The sequence below is a fragment of the Calidris pugnax genome, unplaced genomic scaffold (assembly GCF_001431845.1).
Source record: "Calidris pugnax isolate Ruff unplaced genomic scaffold, ASM143184v1 scaffold70, whole genome shotgun sequence".
Taxonomy (NCBI): domain Eukaryota; kingdom Metazoa; phylum Chordata; class Aves; order Charadriiformes; family Scolopacidae; genus Calidris; species Calidris pugnax.
This window is the reverse complement of record NW_015090862.1, coordinates 7,628,168-7,644,770: the sequence shown is the minus strand read 5'-3', so window position 1 is coordinate 7,644,770 and position 16,603 is coordinate 7,628,168. Positions and strand designations below refer to the sequence as shown.

General features: G+C 40.3%; 1 protein-coding gene across 2 annotated transcripts in view; it reads left to right on the top strand.

Moving 5' to 3' along the window:
• MAPK6 (mitogen-activated protein kinase 6) overlaps positions 1-14,686 on the top strand; it is a 30,610-nt gene extending 15,924 nt beyond the window's left edge. Inside the window, exons 2-6 of one of the 2 annotated variants that reach the window (XM_014944540.1) lie at positions 5,422-6,633; positions 7,313-7,457; positions 10,633-10,797; positions 11,443-11,644; positions 12,297-14,686. In XM_014944540.1, coding sequence (XP_014800026.1) covers positions 6,079-6,633; positions 7,313-7,457; positions 10,633-10,797; positions 11,443-11,644; positions 12,297-13,395 — 2,166 coding nt within the window. In that variant the 5' untranslated portion in view covers positions 5,422-6,078 and the 3' untranslated portion in view covers positions 13,396-14,686. The remainder of the gene's footprint in view (positions 1-5,421; positions 6,634-7,312; positions 7,458-10,632; positions 10,798-11,442; positions 11,645-12,296) is intronic. The other variant, XM_014944541.1, reaches the window with a different exon arrangement.
• Positions 14,687-16,603: the final 1,917 nt, after the last annotated feature.

The window sequence follows — 16,603 nt, the reverse complement described above, 5'->3', positions numbered from 1 at the left end:
CTGAAGGGCGTTTGAAGGTAGGGCTCCTCCGCGCTGCGGCGGCCGGGGGCATGGCGGCGGTGGGCCGCCGGTGTCCGGAGGTGGGTGTACGGGAAGGGAGCGGGGCCGGCTCGTCCCGGCGGGAGGCAGGGCGTCCTTCACCGGGACGCTGCCGGAGTCTGAGGAAGTTTCGCCGCTGAATGGGGTGGCGGGGGGGGGGGTCGGCGCCGCTCCCCGCCCTGGCGACGGGCACCGCTCGGCACCTCCAGCACCTTCTGTGAAAAAAGGCACTTAATGCTGCTCATCGGCAGCTGGGAACTCCCCGTGGAAACGGCCTGGAGAGAGGCTGCCCGGGTTGAGGGGGAGCGGGTCCCCTGGGCTGGGCAGGGGGATGCACACGCTTGGCTTCAGAGTGGCGAAATATCCTTTTTGTTTCCTGGCTAATTCTGTGCCATTTTGGATCGGCCTGACAATGGCCGAGTTAATTGTGCCATGGAAAAAGAAACAGTGGTTGACGTGTTGTCGTATGGCCGATGCAAACGTTGACAAAAGCAGGGTTGCTTAAAAGCTTGTTTTTATATATATACGTGTATGTGTGTGTATAAAAACAACATTGCAATAACACGATGTGTTTATAAACCCGTTACAAATTCCGGAAAGCGGTGGCTTAAGATAGAGGTAGATTTTAATTTGGTAATGAGGTTCAGAAAATGTGTGCTGTAAAGCTAAAATGGGAACTTTCATTTCGACCTCGTGCTCAGCCCCAGCCCTTGGTTGTGCAGTTGTTATCTTTAATTCACTCTTGACTGGTTAACTGTTCAGTGGAACAGCAGACGGTAGCAGATTTGCCGAGGTGCAGGAGGCTGTGGTTAGCTGGTGGTAGGCTCTTTCAGTGTTGAGTTTTCATTGAATTATCCGAAGGGAGGACTGAACCTTTTTTGTTTATGATACAGAAAAACGCAGTGGATTTTTGTGTGCTTTTACAGATCCTTCGGAAGACTTATAAACTAATAGTAACATTTGCTGGCTGCCAGCACAGAGTTCCCTAAACAGTGTGGGGAGCAAGTAGGAGGCTTTAGAAAAGCGGCAGTTTCGTGAGTTGGATGATGACTCACTCTGCCTACTGACTGCAACGTGGCTGATCTAAAAAAAATACTTCTGTGCCCCGTATTTTTATAGTCAAAGGGATAGTACTTAGCAGGTTGTATAATATGTCATTAGTCATTCTTGGTCTTTCTCTTGTGAGTAACGATTTGATCATTATGTGGTCTGCATAATCAAACTAACTGGTATCTTTCTGTCTTATTTGTGTTTCTGAAAAAGTAAACGTCTCGTGCTTGACTGTGTCTCAGTGTACATCCTGTTTCCTGAAAACTGTGATAAATCCACGTGCAGAAGTTGAGCACAAACTGAAGGGGCTGCTTGCATAATGCATGAGGCTGGTGGTGTGTGGTGGTGTCTGCCAGCACTAGGAATAATTTCAAAGACGGCAGCCCTTCTGTGGGTCACTTCTGTTGCCCTTGCCCGAGAACTGATCTGTTTTAAAAGCATAGTTGTAAACCACTTAAGAAATTGGTATCTTTGTGTTTCCCACTTTAAACTTTGTGGGAGGAAGGAATAAAAGTACCACTTAAAAAATACCCCTGGAAGTCTTGGAAAGGTGACAGCCTAAATGAAAACATCAGTGCCTGTGTGAATAGACTATTCAGCACGAATTGGGGTGATAAACACCCCTTTTTTGTACTACAGTGCATCATGTGTTTTAAGTGGTTACAGCATGTTACACAAGTGGAGAGGAATTTGTCAATTTTGTTTATTTAGTGTGTATTTTCAAGACAGACTATTGGATTGATGGTTATGTCTTTCATTGAAACTGAAAATGTATAAACTTAACATGTTGGTGTCACTCTTTGTAAGTATTAGTGTTTTTAAAAACCCACCTCATTATTTTCCAAAGTTAAAAACAACTATAAAATGAAAAGAAGAAAATTTGTTACTTTAAGCTAATTTTGGTTTGAGAAAAGCCGTGATTTCCTCTAGTTGATTACCTTTTAAGTAATTATTATCTTAGTCGAACTGAAAGAAAGTTTAGGGTTAACATTTTATTTTCCATCCCTCCTATCTGCTTTTGGTCCACAGGACTATTTGTCTGAAATGTCTGTTTGCTGTTAACTCGTGGATGGGGAAGGGAGCTCAGCTGCTGTGCGCTGGTGCGAGCGATGCTCCTGCTCCGGGGGCTGCTGGCCTGGTGGAGGGTCCAGCTGATGGGCGATGGCAGTGTCGGGGCTGGGCTCAGTGAGGGATCAAACTGGCTTAGTGAAAGAAGCACACCTTTAACGTGGAAGTAGTTAATGCATGGGCTTAGTTTAGATGCATATTTCTTTGTTTAGGCAATGATACATGAACCTGCCTCAGCACTGTCACCTGTTACATTTCCAAAGTAGAATTTTCAGGGGCAATTAATGAAAGGTCACTCTCAATTACTGAATCTTAATTTCATTTGGTTTAATAGTGGGGCATTTTTGCTGGGACAATCTCCAGTTGTCCTCACCATGCTCATGTGAGGTGCTGTATCTGCTGGGTAGATAGGCTGGTTCCTAGGACCAGATCCTGCTGTGAATGATGGCTGGGCACTGCTGCTTGTGGCTTGGGGATTAAGTCATTTGCTCATAGTTACATAGGTGGTTTGCAGCAGGATCAGGTCAAATTGAAGGCTGCAGTGGGTTGCTTATGTTGTCACTGTTTGTTTCCTCAGCTAAATCACTCTGCTTCTGAAAATCATTACATACCTGCTGAAAATGTTGCAATTAGTGGTCACCTAGTGGAAGGATATTGTATAAACTGATGATTAAAAATGCATCATTTCAGGGATACAGAATGAAAATTTTGGGGCTCCTGCTTCAATAAGAAGTGGGCCGTAACTCCTTTCCTCCTTGAAGCAGTAATGTCATTACTGCTCTCATGTTGTAGTAGTACTGCTGCCTTCATTTGGTCATGGCCATAAGGGGCAAGATCTGGGTTACTGCGGAGAGAGGTCGGCAGATCTTACTCCTTGCTGCTGGTGGGCATCTTCTCGAATCTGTTTCTGTGCTGCTTCATGGGACTGGCTAAAAGAGAGGTTCCAGATGTGTCACCCAGCTGGTGCAAACCAATTCGCTATGGCTGCATATTGAAGACATCAGCGATTTGAAACAATAGGCCTAATTATGAGGAAGAATACAACTGGGTTTAGATGGTCCCAAGGATATAAAATCCAGTTTATTGCAGGGTATTTGAGCAGAGGCCTTGGACCTTGAGCTAATGTGAAATTTAAAGTGCGAGCTACAAAACTGAATTTCCATCACAGGTTTTTTGAGGGGGTGGAGAGTGAAAGGAAAATGGTCTGGGGTGATGTAAACTTTCTTATGGGCAGCAGCTCAAAATGGGTGAGCCTGAAAGTGGCGCATGTGAATGAGAAAATATTTTTTAGGTTTTAAAATGTTAAAAATGAAGAGGCTAGACTTCTGTGTTTTATATTTGTGAACAAAAAGTGGGATAATGACTAATGCTATCCTAATTCATCCTAACTCTAGGCTAAATTTTGTGTTTGTTCTTTAAGTAAACTCATGGGTATTACAAGGGTCCTCACGCTGATGTCTGAATACGGATATAAATTCAAAATAGTTCTGGGAAAAGTAACAGTGTTACCACATTACGTTTGTACTAAGGTTATAATAACCCTTGTAAAACACTGTCTAAAACTAGGACTCGTGGCAGTATGTGAAGGAGGGAGTCTCAAGGCAATAGTTACACGTGCTGAGTAAGAAAGTTGTGAAGATCACCCTTCTGGCAGGGTACTGTACCGCATCAGTGGAGGGCAGCTCAACGCAGTTGGGTTTAGAAGTAGTACATTTGGCGATCTTTATTTAAAAACAAAAACCCAGGATAGTAGCGTGTGTTTCCTTCTCCTTTCCTCTGTTTGTCCCCTGCCCGTAGAAATACCTGGGGGGAGGAGGTGTGTGGCAGGAGGGAGTGAGCCAGGGCACTGGGGCTCTGTGTGCTGGTGGCCGTCAGGCTTGAGCCTAAGGAATGGTAATACTTAAATGTGTTGAAACACTCTTGTTTCTGTTTGCCAGTCTGCCTGCCTTTTTTTTATATTTTTTTTTCCTGCATGCAATTCTGATTACTTTAGTGAATTGAGGCCATTATTTAGAATATGTTAATAATTTGTCAGCTGCTCTTGCTGCCCTGTTAGGAGTGGGGAGACTTGTTTTCCTTGGTCCTGGCTGTCCTACTGAAGTGCTAGCACAGTTTTAAGGGAAAGTGCTTGTACGTTTAATTCTAAAGTATTGGCATAGTTTGGAGAACTTCACATTTATTTAGAGAGCTAGGGGAAGACCTGAAATATGTTAATCTAAGATCGAAGAGAAGACATTTAGTGGTTTGATGTGACCTATAGTTGTTGGGGAGGAACCTACAAGTGACTTGTAATGGAATTGCCCAAACCTTACCACACTGTGTAAGGTACACACTTGACTCTTCTCTTTGTGGCAACTTTGACCTTTTAAAAGAAATGAGGATGTTGTGCAAAAATGCAACATGTGGTCTTTATGACAGTATCCTGCTGCCGCAGACAGGGTAACTCACTGACAAAATTCTCCCTTTTGTTTTCGTAAATAGTAGTTGCATTCATTAGACTATTAAAAAATAAATGATGCCTGAAAGTGCCCATATGTTAGGGGAAGCAGTTATAGGATATATCAGTAACTGTGTAAAATGTAATTGCTCTTAGCTTTCTCTGTAATCTGGGTTGGATAAGTGTAGAAGTAATTGATAAAGTTGTAATATTTGCCTAATATGTAGGAATGATTCCTTTAGCAATGAATCTGTAGAGGCAAAACTATTATTTGAGATGTTAGTAAACTTTATCCAAAATCACAAGGATTTAAGCTTTATAAGTGGCATTGGACATGTGCTGTATATTCTGGAAAGTCAGTAAATGCCAGGAGGGCACAAACCTTACCCTTTTTGTGTGAACGGTACCCAATTATCTCTTATTATGGTGAAATACTTAAAACCCTAGTTTTGTCTTTGAGTAAAAAGATTATTCCAAAATGTAGTGACTTTTAACAGCTGCATTGGAGAATTACCAACTTTTCTGTGGTATTCCCTTCTTTATTAAGATTCAGTAGGATTTTTCATTGTGTGCCTTTTATTTTAATAGGTTATATCTAAAACTTCTATGATATATATTTAGAAATGGTGGTTGGTGATTTTTGTCAGTTTTACTCCACAAGTATGAAGCATATATGTAATTTCTAGGTAGTTTAGATTTTGTTATGGTTTCTTAATTTGTAACTGGACACTAAGTACATCGTATATTTAGGACAACTTAAGGAGGTGGGGGAGGAGGAAGACTTCTGTATGTGCTGGAATACTGATGTATTTTTCTCTCCTTTTCAGGTTGTCACGGAGTAAAATGGATGGTAGCTTTGATTGTGATTGTGGTGAGCTGGAGCCACCTGATCATTAACAGAAGGCATCTTTTGTAAATCAAGAGCTGCCAGTTTCCCGTTTAACTAGACTGTAAACAAAGGAGAGAAAAAGGAGGAAGAAGGAAAACAAAATAGTGCTTACCAGCACCATAGAATGACGCTGCTCAGGACCAGTCCAACACTGAATGTATCTGCACTGTGAGGAGGAGGATGTTAATAGAAGCCTATTATGTGCATATTTATTCACATTTTTGTTAAATGTTAACCAGTTTAGCACAGTAGAGCTGAGTGCATAGTATGTCATTTCATTCCGTTTGAGTTTCTTGTGAGTGTTTTCTTTAATGTCTGCAGAAATGCTGCACCTTTCTTGAACTATGAATGCTGCAATTTTTCTATCTTATGCTCGGTTTGAGTTCTAGAGCTTACGGGCTCTAAATTCAAGGGGACACAACAGGCCTGGCTGGCTCATAATGAAATGAGAGTGTCAAGAAACCATCTTGCAGTCAAAGCCAAGTGTTTCTTCTCCCTTTCCGTAAGACCTTTCCTTCAGATACCAGTGGAAGTGTCTCTGCGTGTTTACAGAAGCTTAGTAGTTTGAGGAAAAAGAAACTTAAAGAATTTAAAAATGGCAGAAAAATTTGAAAGTCTCATGAACATTCATGGTTTTGATCTGGGCTCTCGGTATATGGACTTAAAACCACTGGGCTGTGGTGGAAATGGCTTAGTTTTTTCTGCTGTCGATAATGACTGTGACAAAAGAGTGGCTGTCAAGAAAATTGTCCTTACAGATCCCCAGAGTGTTAAGCATGCTCTACGTGAGATCAAAATTATTAGAAGACTTGACCACGATAACATTGTCAAAGTATTTGAAATTCTTGGTCCTAGTGGAAGCCAGTTGACAGATGACGTGGGCTCCCTTACAGAATTGAACTGTGTTTACATTGTCCAGGAATACATGGAGACAGATCTGGCTAATCTGCTAGAGCAAGGCCCTTTACTGGAAGATCATGCCAGACTTTTCATGTACCAGCTGCTACGTGGGCTCAAGTATATTCACTCTGCAAATGTTCTGCATAGAGATCTCAAACCAGCTAATCTTTTCATTAATACTGAAGACTTGGTGCTGAAGATTGGTGACTTCGGTCTTGCACGAATCATGGATCCTCATTATTCCCACAAGGTATGTGAAGGTGGGGAATATTTAAGCAATACAGTGACAACCATGCCTTCTTAAAATAGCATCTTTCTGCCTTCTGCAGAGGTAAACAATCTGTGGAAGGCCTTGTTAGCAGGTGGGTTATCACGTTAGGGATCTTACAGTACAACTGGAATGCTTGCAACTAGAGTAAAACAGATCTCTGGATGACATGTTTTGTCTCAGATATGCTTGCAGGAGTCCTAAAGTATTTTTTTTTCCTACTAGATGTGTTCAGAAAAGCAGATTTTTAACAGTGAATGCAGAACCTGAGATTAAGAGCAACATTTAGAGGCATAACTATAAAAGCCTTAGATAAGTTTGTAAGTGGTGCATTCATAGTGTGCAAGTGTGGCTACTTCCTGGGATTGATTTAGAGATACTGTCTTCTTTCACAAGAGTTCATTATTATCTCTGCATTTATTTGGTATCTGGAAATAGGAATGTTTGCTGCAATGCCTCATTTGACTATCAAATGTTGTTGCTGTTTCATTTTAAAAGTAGAAATGCTTGGTAGGGGGTACATGATGCTATCCCTAGGATCTTAATACCAAAAAAATCTAGTAGTAGTGCATTAAAAAATAAGAAATAAGTATTAGAAAATCATGTTTCTTAAAAATCTAAGTAAGCTTTTTTCTTTTATTTTTAAAATTTATTTAATTAGGGCCATCTTTCTGAAGGATTGGTTACTAAATGGTACAGATCGCCCCGTCTTTTGCTTTCTCCTAACAACTACACTAAAGCCATTGATATGTGGGCTGCAGGTTGCATCTTTGCTGAAATGCTGACTGGGAAAACCCTCTTTGCAGGTGGGTAGAATAAAAATACGTGTGTCTGTATTCCTAAAAGGAGTGGTACTGTTCAGTTGTCTTCCTAAAGAAAGGTTAATTCTCATGGCTAATATCAATGGTCATATAACTGCTATATTATTATGCAGTTGTATAAGCAAACTATACATTTATGTACTTGTAAAGCAGAATATGTTTCAGATTTTGGTACTTATGGGTGTGTTTAGATAAATATCACAATTTAATTTAGTACTCTCATTATATGGTAAATCTGTTTGGTAATTAGGCTAAGCTAAATTTATTGGATCCTTAAGAAGTGTTCTAAATACATGTATTTTAGTAAATTGATGTATCTGGGGAGTATTTGAGGATTATGATTGCCCTGAGTGTCATTTTCATAAAGATTTTTTTTTTTTTTTTTACTGTAGTCAACCTAATTATTTCTTGGTTTGTTATATTTTAAATTTTGAAAGAGTAGTCCTCTTTTCCCCATTCCCAGTTGTTTGGGTTTTTTTGTCATCTACAAGCTGACCTGAACTTTCAGTGGTATGGGGAGGACTTTTAAGATTTAAAATTTAGCGTGGCATACCAAGGGAATGTGTAACCTCCAAATGTTTCTGGTAAGATAGGAAGCAATGCTCTGGTCTCGCTGGGTGCATCTGCATTAGTGCTTTGGTTGGGATCAGGAGCAAATTTTTGAAGCAAATCTCCTGATGGCCATGCTGTACCACGTTGCTGATTTAGCTCGATGCACAAACTAGAGTCTTCTTTAGATAAAATGAAACTGCCATTTGCGCTGTAGGAGATCACCCCACGTGCTCCACCTGCTGATAGGCATTCAGGCCGTGGGAGCAGATGAGCTAGTCTGGAGTAAACCCCTGAAATGCTTATTTTGTGTGCACCCTGGGGCCTCAGCAGCAGCTGTCTCATTCAAGCCCGCTCTTGGATTTGCTCCTGTTGGTCTAAATTACTGGGGTAATACAGATAAAACCTCTAAAAACTGAGCTTGCATTTCAGCATTCACATTCCTTTAGCTACATGCAGACTAAAAGCACACCTCTGCAGTAGTTCTTAGCTTTGTATGTCAAGGTAATGAAATGAGAGCTTTTTCCCATTAAGTACTATTAATGGAGTACTGTCACCTTGAAATCATTATTTTATAGAAATTGGTGATTAATATGCAAAGAGGCTTTTCTTAACTTGCAGCGAGTTGCTAACTCTTGATGAGTTACTGACTATTGGAGTAATGTCCCCACTGTATTAAACACTCAGCTGATAAGAAATTTATTGGGTTTCCATTGTATCAAGCACTGCTACTGGAAAATAGTGAAATAGTGGGAGACAGTCTGTGGGTTTCAGCATTCAGCATAGAATGATTGTAACTGTCAGCATTTGGGCTTTTTTTTTGAGTAGCATTGGTATTTGCCAAAATATTTACTGATCTAATATCTGCATAGTGAGTTAGATTTTATTTTTTTTTAAACTCAATAACCAAAATCCCAAGTTTATAGGCTTATTTATGTGCCCTAACTGCATTGTGTAGATATCTAAAAAATATTTTCAGATGTGGATGTGTCCCTCTGATAATTTCGCACTGCCATAGGTTGCTGATCTAAAGAGTGAACTTCTTAACGTCACGCATTTGGAAAGGAAAAATGATTGGAGATATGAATTAGCCTGCCCTGAAGCTCTGAATAAAATTCATTTGCAAAGTTGTTTGTAGGGCTTGATTTAGCTAATTTGCAACTTCGTGTCTACTTCTGAACCATCCATTAGGAATCTTGCTGTCAGGAAAGCTGATGGGAATGGGAAGGAAGAATGCAGATTTTATAACACCTGGGATGAGAGAGGGAAGAGAAGTTGAGGCGGAAGAATTCAATAGCTGTTCCAAACAACTTCTGTAATTCTTTCTTCTAAATGAATATTTTGAAATGCTCATTTCACTTATAGTGGAAAGAAAGCTGATTAATTTTCAGGATGGAAATAATTATACAGTAGAACCTGTTTTCCAGCAAATTACAGACAGTATAACATCTGATAGATTATATTAGGTAATTTGTAGTAGTCTGAAGTAGGAGGACAAAACAGCTTTTTCAATCCAGCAAATAAGTTAACACGAGGCAGTACTAATTCACTTGGAGAACATAGGTCTTTAAATTTTCTGTAGTGACTTTCCCTCAGCTTTTCTTTAAGTCATCTTGCAGGCGTGTGGTAGGATGTCCAGTGCAGGCTGCCATGCAAACTGCTGAAGTGAACTGATAGCGCATAGATGATAAGATGGTACAATCTCTTTCTGGCCCCATTTATTTTTGTATTTAATGTCACATGCATTGATATCACTGATGATTGCCTAGAGCTGCTTGGTGAAACACTGGTGTGCAAATAATTCTGTATAGTTTCATCTGCTAGTTCAATCTCTAGGGTGCTACATGCTTCTTGGAGCTGAATAATAAATGGAGGTAAACAAGCTGTATTTCTGAGTATTCCAACTTAACACTGGCACTGAATATAGGTGCCATTCACTATTCAAAATTCACCTGCTGTATGGGCCCTTACAGTTTTTATAGTTCTTTACACAGGGAAATTTCAGATAGCTCTAAATGTGTACTAGAATTTCAATTATAATACAGTACTTTTTTTGTTTGGGGTTTTTTTGTTAAACAAGATTACACTGCTTCACTGGCAGGTGATTTTTGTCTTGCACCTGACAGTAATATGGGGTTTCAGAGTAGAATATGAATATAAATGGTTGTGGCCTGTAAGAACCCTTGCTGAGCTAAGCCATTACTGTTTTTATTAATAAGGGACATATAATTCAAAGTGAGGTCAAATATTGAATTAATTAGGTGGATCAGTTGGAAGGGGAGGAGTGCAGTATATAATATGTAACAAAAAGATAGTGTTGCTGTAGAGTACCTCATCTGTGGTGAAAACATCCTTGCAAAAGCTTAGGGTTAGGTCGCTTTATCTGTGTGTAGCAGCTCTGTAATTCTTCATATGCTACAGCGTTTTTGAGAGCTCTTCAGATTTATTATCATTCAAATTTAGAACTTCAGCCTTTCCTCTGTTACAGGAGATAATAGTCTTCTACTGAAAATAGCTGCTCAGAGCACGGAATTTTGACGTGCCTTTCACATGCAGGGATGAGAAGTGTTTGAAGCTGAAATGGCAGCTTGTATTTTCTCTTGGTGCTTAGGTGCGCATGAACTTGAACAGATGCAGTTGATTCTAGAATCGATTCCTGTTGTACACGAGGAGGACCGTCAGGAGCTTCTCAATGTAATTCCAGTTTACATTAGAAACGATATGACTGAGCCACACAAACCTTTAACTCAGTTGCTTCCGGGCATCAGTCCTGAAGGTAAGTAATTCAGAAAAAAATACTTCCTGTGTTTCAAAATAATGAAATAGTGAACAACTTTACAGTGCATGCGTGTGATTTTTCCACGTAAGTTTCAATTAGAAGCATCTGTGTGTTCTCTGAAGAAGGATTGTCTTCTGCTGTAATAAAACCCAATTTGCTTGATAGCTCCTTGGTCATCTTTGGAGTGGAATTATGATTCTTTGCTGGACCGTTTGCACTGAGAAACTGATTGAATTGCTCTGTTTTGAGACACTGGATTTCTAAATATAAGGGAACACTGGAATGGAGTCAGTGTAAAACAACTGTCTTTCAGATCTTATTAGAGGAAAGTCCCCAAACCAAACTGACAGCAATGTTTTCTGATAGCTGTTGGTAGATACTGATCCAGCCATTCTGTCTCTTAGCATTTTTTCCTGTTTTAAGTTAAATTGTTGTTGATCTTGGATTTGACCTCTACTCTTCTACCTATCCTATGGCTATGTGATGCATGTTTGGCAGTGTAGTGTTAGCAGCTGATACTTTATAGGTGGCTACTTTTAAGCAAATGCGCACCTCTAGAGCAAAGCACTGCACCTTAATCTTGAATTCTAGATCTCTGAAATGTCATTTTTCTCCTATTTAATGATAACATTTTGTCTGCAGCACTGGACTTTCTGGAGCAAATTCTGACATTTAGTCCCATGGATCGATTGACAGCAGAAGAAGCTTTGTCCCATCCTTATATGAGCATTTATTCCTTTCCAACGGATGAGCCTATTTCAAGTCATCCTTTTCACATTGAAGATGAGGTTGATGATATTCTGCTGATGGATGAAAGTCACAGCCATATTTATAATTGGGAAAGGTAAATTTATCACTTACTGTGGCATGTAAAATAACTGAATGGTTGTGTGCTTGAAATAATGTTGCTTCATGGGTGTCACTTCCATTTCTGTTTGTTTCTTCTTCTTAAATTGACCTGAGAATAAACTTTTCCCTTATAGGCAGTGCAGTGTCATTGGGTTTATAATTCATTAGACTGGCTTGGATATGCTGATGCATTCCTGAGATGCACTCAGTACTCTAGAATCTAAAGTTAATTTTTCTGTTACTTTTGTTTTCCCCAAAGAATATTTCTCTAAAACATAACTTTTAAACGAGAGGTTGTTTTTTTTTTAAGTATGATTGTCTTGTCCAATGATTAGCTCATATAATAGTAAAGGGATTTACAGTACTCATTTAAAGTCAATTAAACACGCTTTAGGGAAGAGTTCTGTAAATTGAGTGAGCTATTTGTACACAATTCTGGACTTGAATCTTTCAGATGTGGACATGAATTTTACTATATGCCAGATTATACTAAAAACTTGGAAGAGGTACTCAATTGGATTGAAGAAAAACTTTGTCTGTGTTGAATTGTCATTATTCTGTAAGGGAATTTCTAAACTTAACTGTCTCTGTCTTGGGAGCTAGAAGGCTGTTGTTTAGCTTCTAACACTTAGGAAATTGTTTTACAGATACCATGAAAGTCAGTTTTCAGACCATGACTGGCCAATTCATAATAACTATGAAGCTGATGAAGTTCAGCGTGATCCAAGGGCTCTTTCTGATGTTACTGATGAGGAAGAAGTGCAAGTAGATCCTCGCAAATATTTGGATGGAGATCGTGAAAAGTACCTGGAGGATCCTGCCTTTGACACCCACTTCTCTACTGAGCCTTGCTGGCAGTATTCAGATCACCATGAAAACAAGTATTGTGATCTGGAATGTAGTCACACTTGTAATTACAAAATGAGGTCATCTTCATACCTAGATAATTTAGTTTGGCGAGACAGTGAAGTTAACCATTACTATGAGCCCAAGCTTATTATAGATCTTTCGAACTGGAAGGAACAGAGCAAAGAGAAGTCTGATAAGAAAGGCAAGTCTAAATGTGAAAAGAATGGGTTGGTGAAAGCTCAGATAGCACTTGAGGAAGCATCACAGCAACTTGTTGAAAAAGAAAGGGAGAAGAATCAAGGGTTTGACTTTGATTCGTTTATAGCAGAAACCATTCAGCTTAGTTTACAACACGAGTCTACTGATGTTGATAAATTAAATGACTTGAATAGCTCAGTGTCTCAAATAGAGTTGAAAGGATTAATATCAAAGTCAGTGAGCAGAGAGAAGCAGGAGAAAGGAATGGCTAATTTGGCACAGTTAGAAGCTCTGTACCAAACTTCTTGGGACAGTCAGTTTGTAAGTGGTGGGGAGGAGTGCTTCCTCATAGACCAGTTTTGTTGCGAGGTAAGGAAGGATGAACAAGTTGAAAAAGAAAATACTTACACCAGTTATTTGGACAAATTTTTTAGTAAGAAAGAAGATGCTGAAATGCTAGAACCTGAGCCAGTAGAAGAGGGGAAGCTTGGGGAGAAGGAAAGAGAAGAGAGCTTTCTCAGTAACAGTGGAGAACTCCTCTTCAACAAGCAGCTTGAGGCTATAGGTATTCCTCAGTTCCACAGCCCGGTTGGTTCGCCACTGAAATCAATACAGGCCACACTAACGCCTTCTGCTATGAAATCATCTCCCCAGATCCCCCACAAAACCTACAGCAGCATTCTGAAACATCTAAATTAAAACACTCAGCAGACATTTCTTTTATATTCATGAGATGTGTTTGTCTTTTTTTATTACTAGTGTAAGTAATTTTTTTACTTGAATCAGATGGTGTAATTTTGGTATGGATTTCATTAGTTTTTCTGTTTACCATTGTTTTTACAATCCAGAATTACTTTCTATACATGAGTTACTTTTGTTTTTAAACTGGCATGTCGTTTGCACACAAAATTAAAGAATAGAGCAAAATAATGCAAATGCAGGAGGTAACAAAAAATGCACTAAACCAAGAAAAAAAAACAAACATTCTCTCAGTAAAACAGTGTCCATGTTTTGCAGAAAAAGAACCTTGCCTTGAAATTTACACAGTGAGACTGTACATATTTGCATGAAAATATCTATTTTTCCCAAAACGTTTTTTTCATTCATGCGTATTTTAGAGTTTTTTCATACTGTACACATTTCTTAGACACATGATACCAGCAGCAACTGAAACGAATGCAGAATTTGGTACGCATGTGTTATCTACCTCAAGGTAACAGCAGTATGTGGCAAAACATTAACCACCCATAGTGCTTCTCATTATGCACTTCTATTTAGCCAGCATTATTGTAGTAGCTATTCTTATTGAAAATCATTCAATATTTATAAATGTTCTGGTATGCATTCTTTATAGTGAAGTGTTAATATGCAGCACTTTTATTTATTTTAGCAAATAAGTATATTTCTGTAATTATAGAAAGTCAACTTAATTTTTGAGTTACTTTTCAGATAAAAGTTTTTGTTTAGCACTATGGTTTTATTGCCTACATAGCTGGATATATATTAACATCCGTTTATTCTGAGGCTATCCAATACATTTTTTTTATTTTTTCTTTTTTTAGTTTTCATTTCAAGTAAAGCACTCACTGTGTATAGGAATTTGTAATTGGAGGTGCTTGATCTCTACAAAAGAAATTAGGAATCGCTTTATTATCAAATGCTCCTAGAAGTCTTAATTGTGTTCATTTTTAAAAAATTTTGTAATGTTAGTTGTGTGCATGGAAATAATTAAGGTACAACATTACTGTAGGTTAAAGTTCTATATGGTGAGACATTTTGTTTTTACTGTATGTTTTTACTGAATGATTCCTGTCCCGCTCCCATCCCTCCCCCTAAAAGCAAGCATGAATAAAATTAGGTTAAATATAGCATGTAGCATCTCGGTCTTCTGAAAATTTGTTTTACCTTCTGATTTTTTGGAATATTGGATGTATCATTGGCTCCCCTGTTTAAAACGAAAAACAAATAAAAACATGGCCAGCGAAAATGACTGCTGAGTTTGGGGTTGTTTTTTTTTTTTGGACGCTTTGTACAATGAGAGATAAGGAGTTGGTGCCGTAATGGCGTATCGTGAAGGCAGTCCCTGATCAGAGGTGCTCAGGGAGGCAGGAGGAATTGTCCTGTCGTCTGCCCTGGCAGTGCTGCTGCTGGGGCTGGGTTGCCCGGCAGGAGACCCGAGAAGAACACTGCTGTCCCCGTGCCTGCAGCCTGCGCTGGAGAACATCTGGTGCACAGGTATGGCTGTGAACATGTAAGTGTATGGTAATGTCAGTAACCATTTCTGATGAAAATACAGTTCACTTCCACAGAGTAAATTAGCATTACTGTTTGATCAAAGTTTTAGATGGAATGGTGTTCAAGTGGAAAAGCTGCTGTGAGTGGGTGTGAGCACCTTCGTGTTGCTGGCAACCTGGAGTGAAGGTAATCCTGCAGGTCCCTCAGCCAAGGGCTTGTCTGGAGCACTTGCATGAGGGGATTTGGGAGCAGGACCAGGTAACTCCTGGGGGATGTTTCAGAATGTGCTGGTTGGGTCTCTGTTGCAGCAGGCCCTCAGAACAGCATGTGTTTCTCTTCCAGTTCTTCCCCTCAGAACCATTCCCGAGGGAGCTAATTAGCCATACAATAAAGCTACATCTTTCGGCAAACTCCTACAACTTTTTCCATTACAGTCTCTTCGTTCCTCCAGGTTTTTTTCCTCCCCTGCTCCTCTGGCAGGTGGCACACGCATTTAAAACGTGGAGCTGTCCCTTCAAGGGGGCAGAAAATGGTCCCTTGGGGAGGTGGGACACGGTGTGTGTCCTTGGGCATGCTGTGTGGATGCTGGTGGCCTCATTTGGTGTGTGTGGGGCTGTAGGGAGGGGGAAAGGACTGGTTGCCCCCTCTCCTTGGTGAGGGGCTGTAGTGGTGTGGTAGGGTGTTTTTTCTGAATTTGGGTGAAAGCGGTGGGTGGGAACTGCTTAGAAACTGGAAACAAAACTTGGCTTCGAAACATTGTGTGCAAAAGAAGTCTCTTTTCTTTTTGTTTTCCTCCCCCCCCACCTTAAGAACACCAACCAAACTCAACAGTTCTTAAGCTTGTAATGGTAGAAAGGGAATGTTTTACACTCAAAAAGGAAGGGGGAGTCAGGCTTCGCTGCCTTTGCCTTCTGTGTGTGCTGGGGAGCAGCACTGCCCCACCACCACCCCCTGCTCCCCACGGGCTCCATCCACCCATCACCGGGGGGTGCAGCTGGGCAGTTGGGCTTGTTGAGTAGAAATAATTCCCTACATGGAGATGACTTGTAAGGACCATGCAAAGTGACATCTACTGTGGGAGAGTGAAGATGCTCTGAGCGTGGGGTTGGGTCTCCCTTGGCAAAGCCACGGAGAGTCCTGCCCGGGGAGAGCAGTCTGCAGAAAGCACAGGGTTTCTCCAGATGTTCCCAGCAGGTGGAAGGTGGTTTCTGTCCAACACTCATCGCCTCTGCCCCTCCCTGCAAGAACAAAATAGGACAGTTACATGCATAGCCCTTTGGCTGTGACCTACCCACTGATTTTTTTTCAAAAACACATCATGGGAGAGGCTTAAATTACCAGCCAGACAAAGGGACCACTGCTTCATGCCAAGGTGCTTGCCAAGTAAAATGGAACACCCTTATTTAACAAAAAAGCAAAGAAGAAATGAGGATGTTAAACATCTTTTAAAATTACCTTTTCTTCTCTCTGTGGTCTTTGGTTAAAAGGCAGCATTTTGAAGTATATCTAACGAGACCTTCAGCTAGAAGAGGTGATGCTGATGCTTGCCCTTACTGAGCAGACCAGGACAGCGTGTTATGTGTACTGTCATCGCGTGAGATCTCATAGCTGCAGCTGGCACAACGCTGAACGGTTTCTTCTGATCAGTTCTCGGTCATGGTCAGTTAACTTT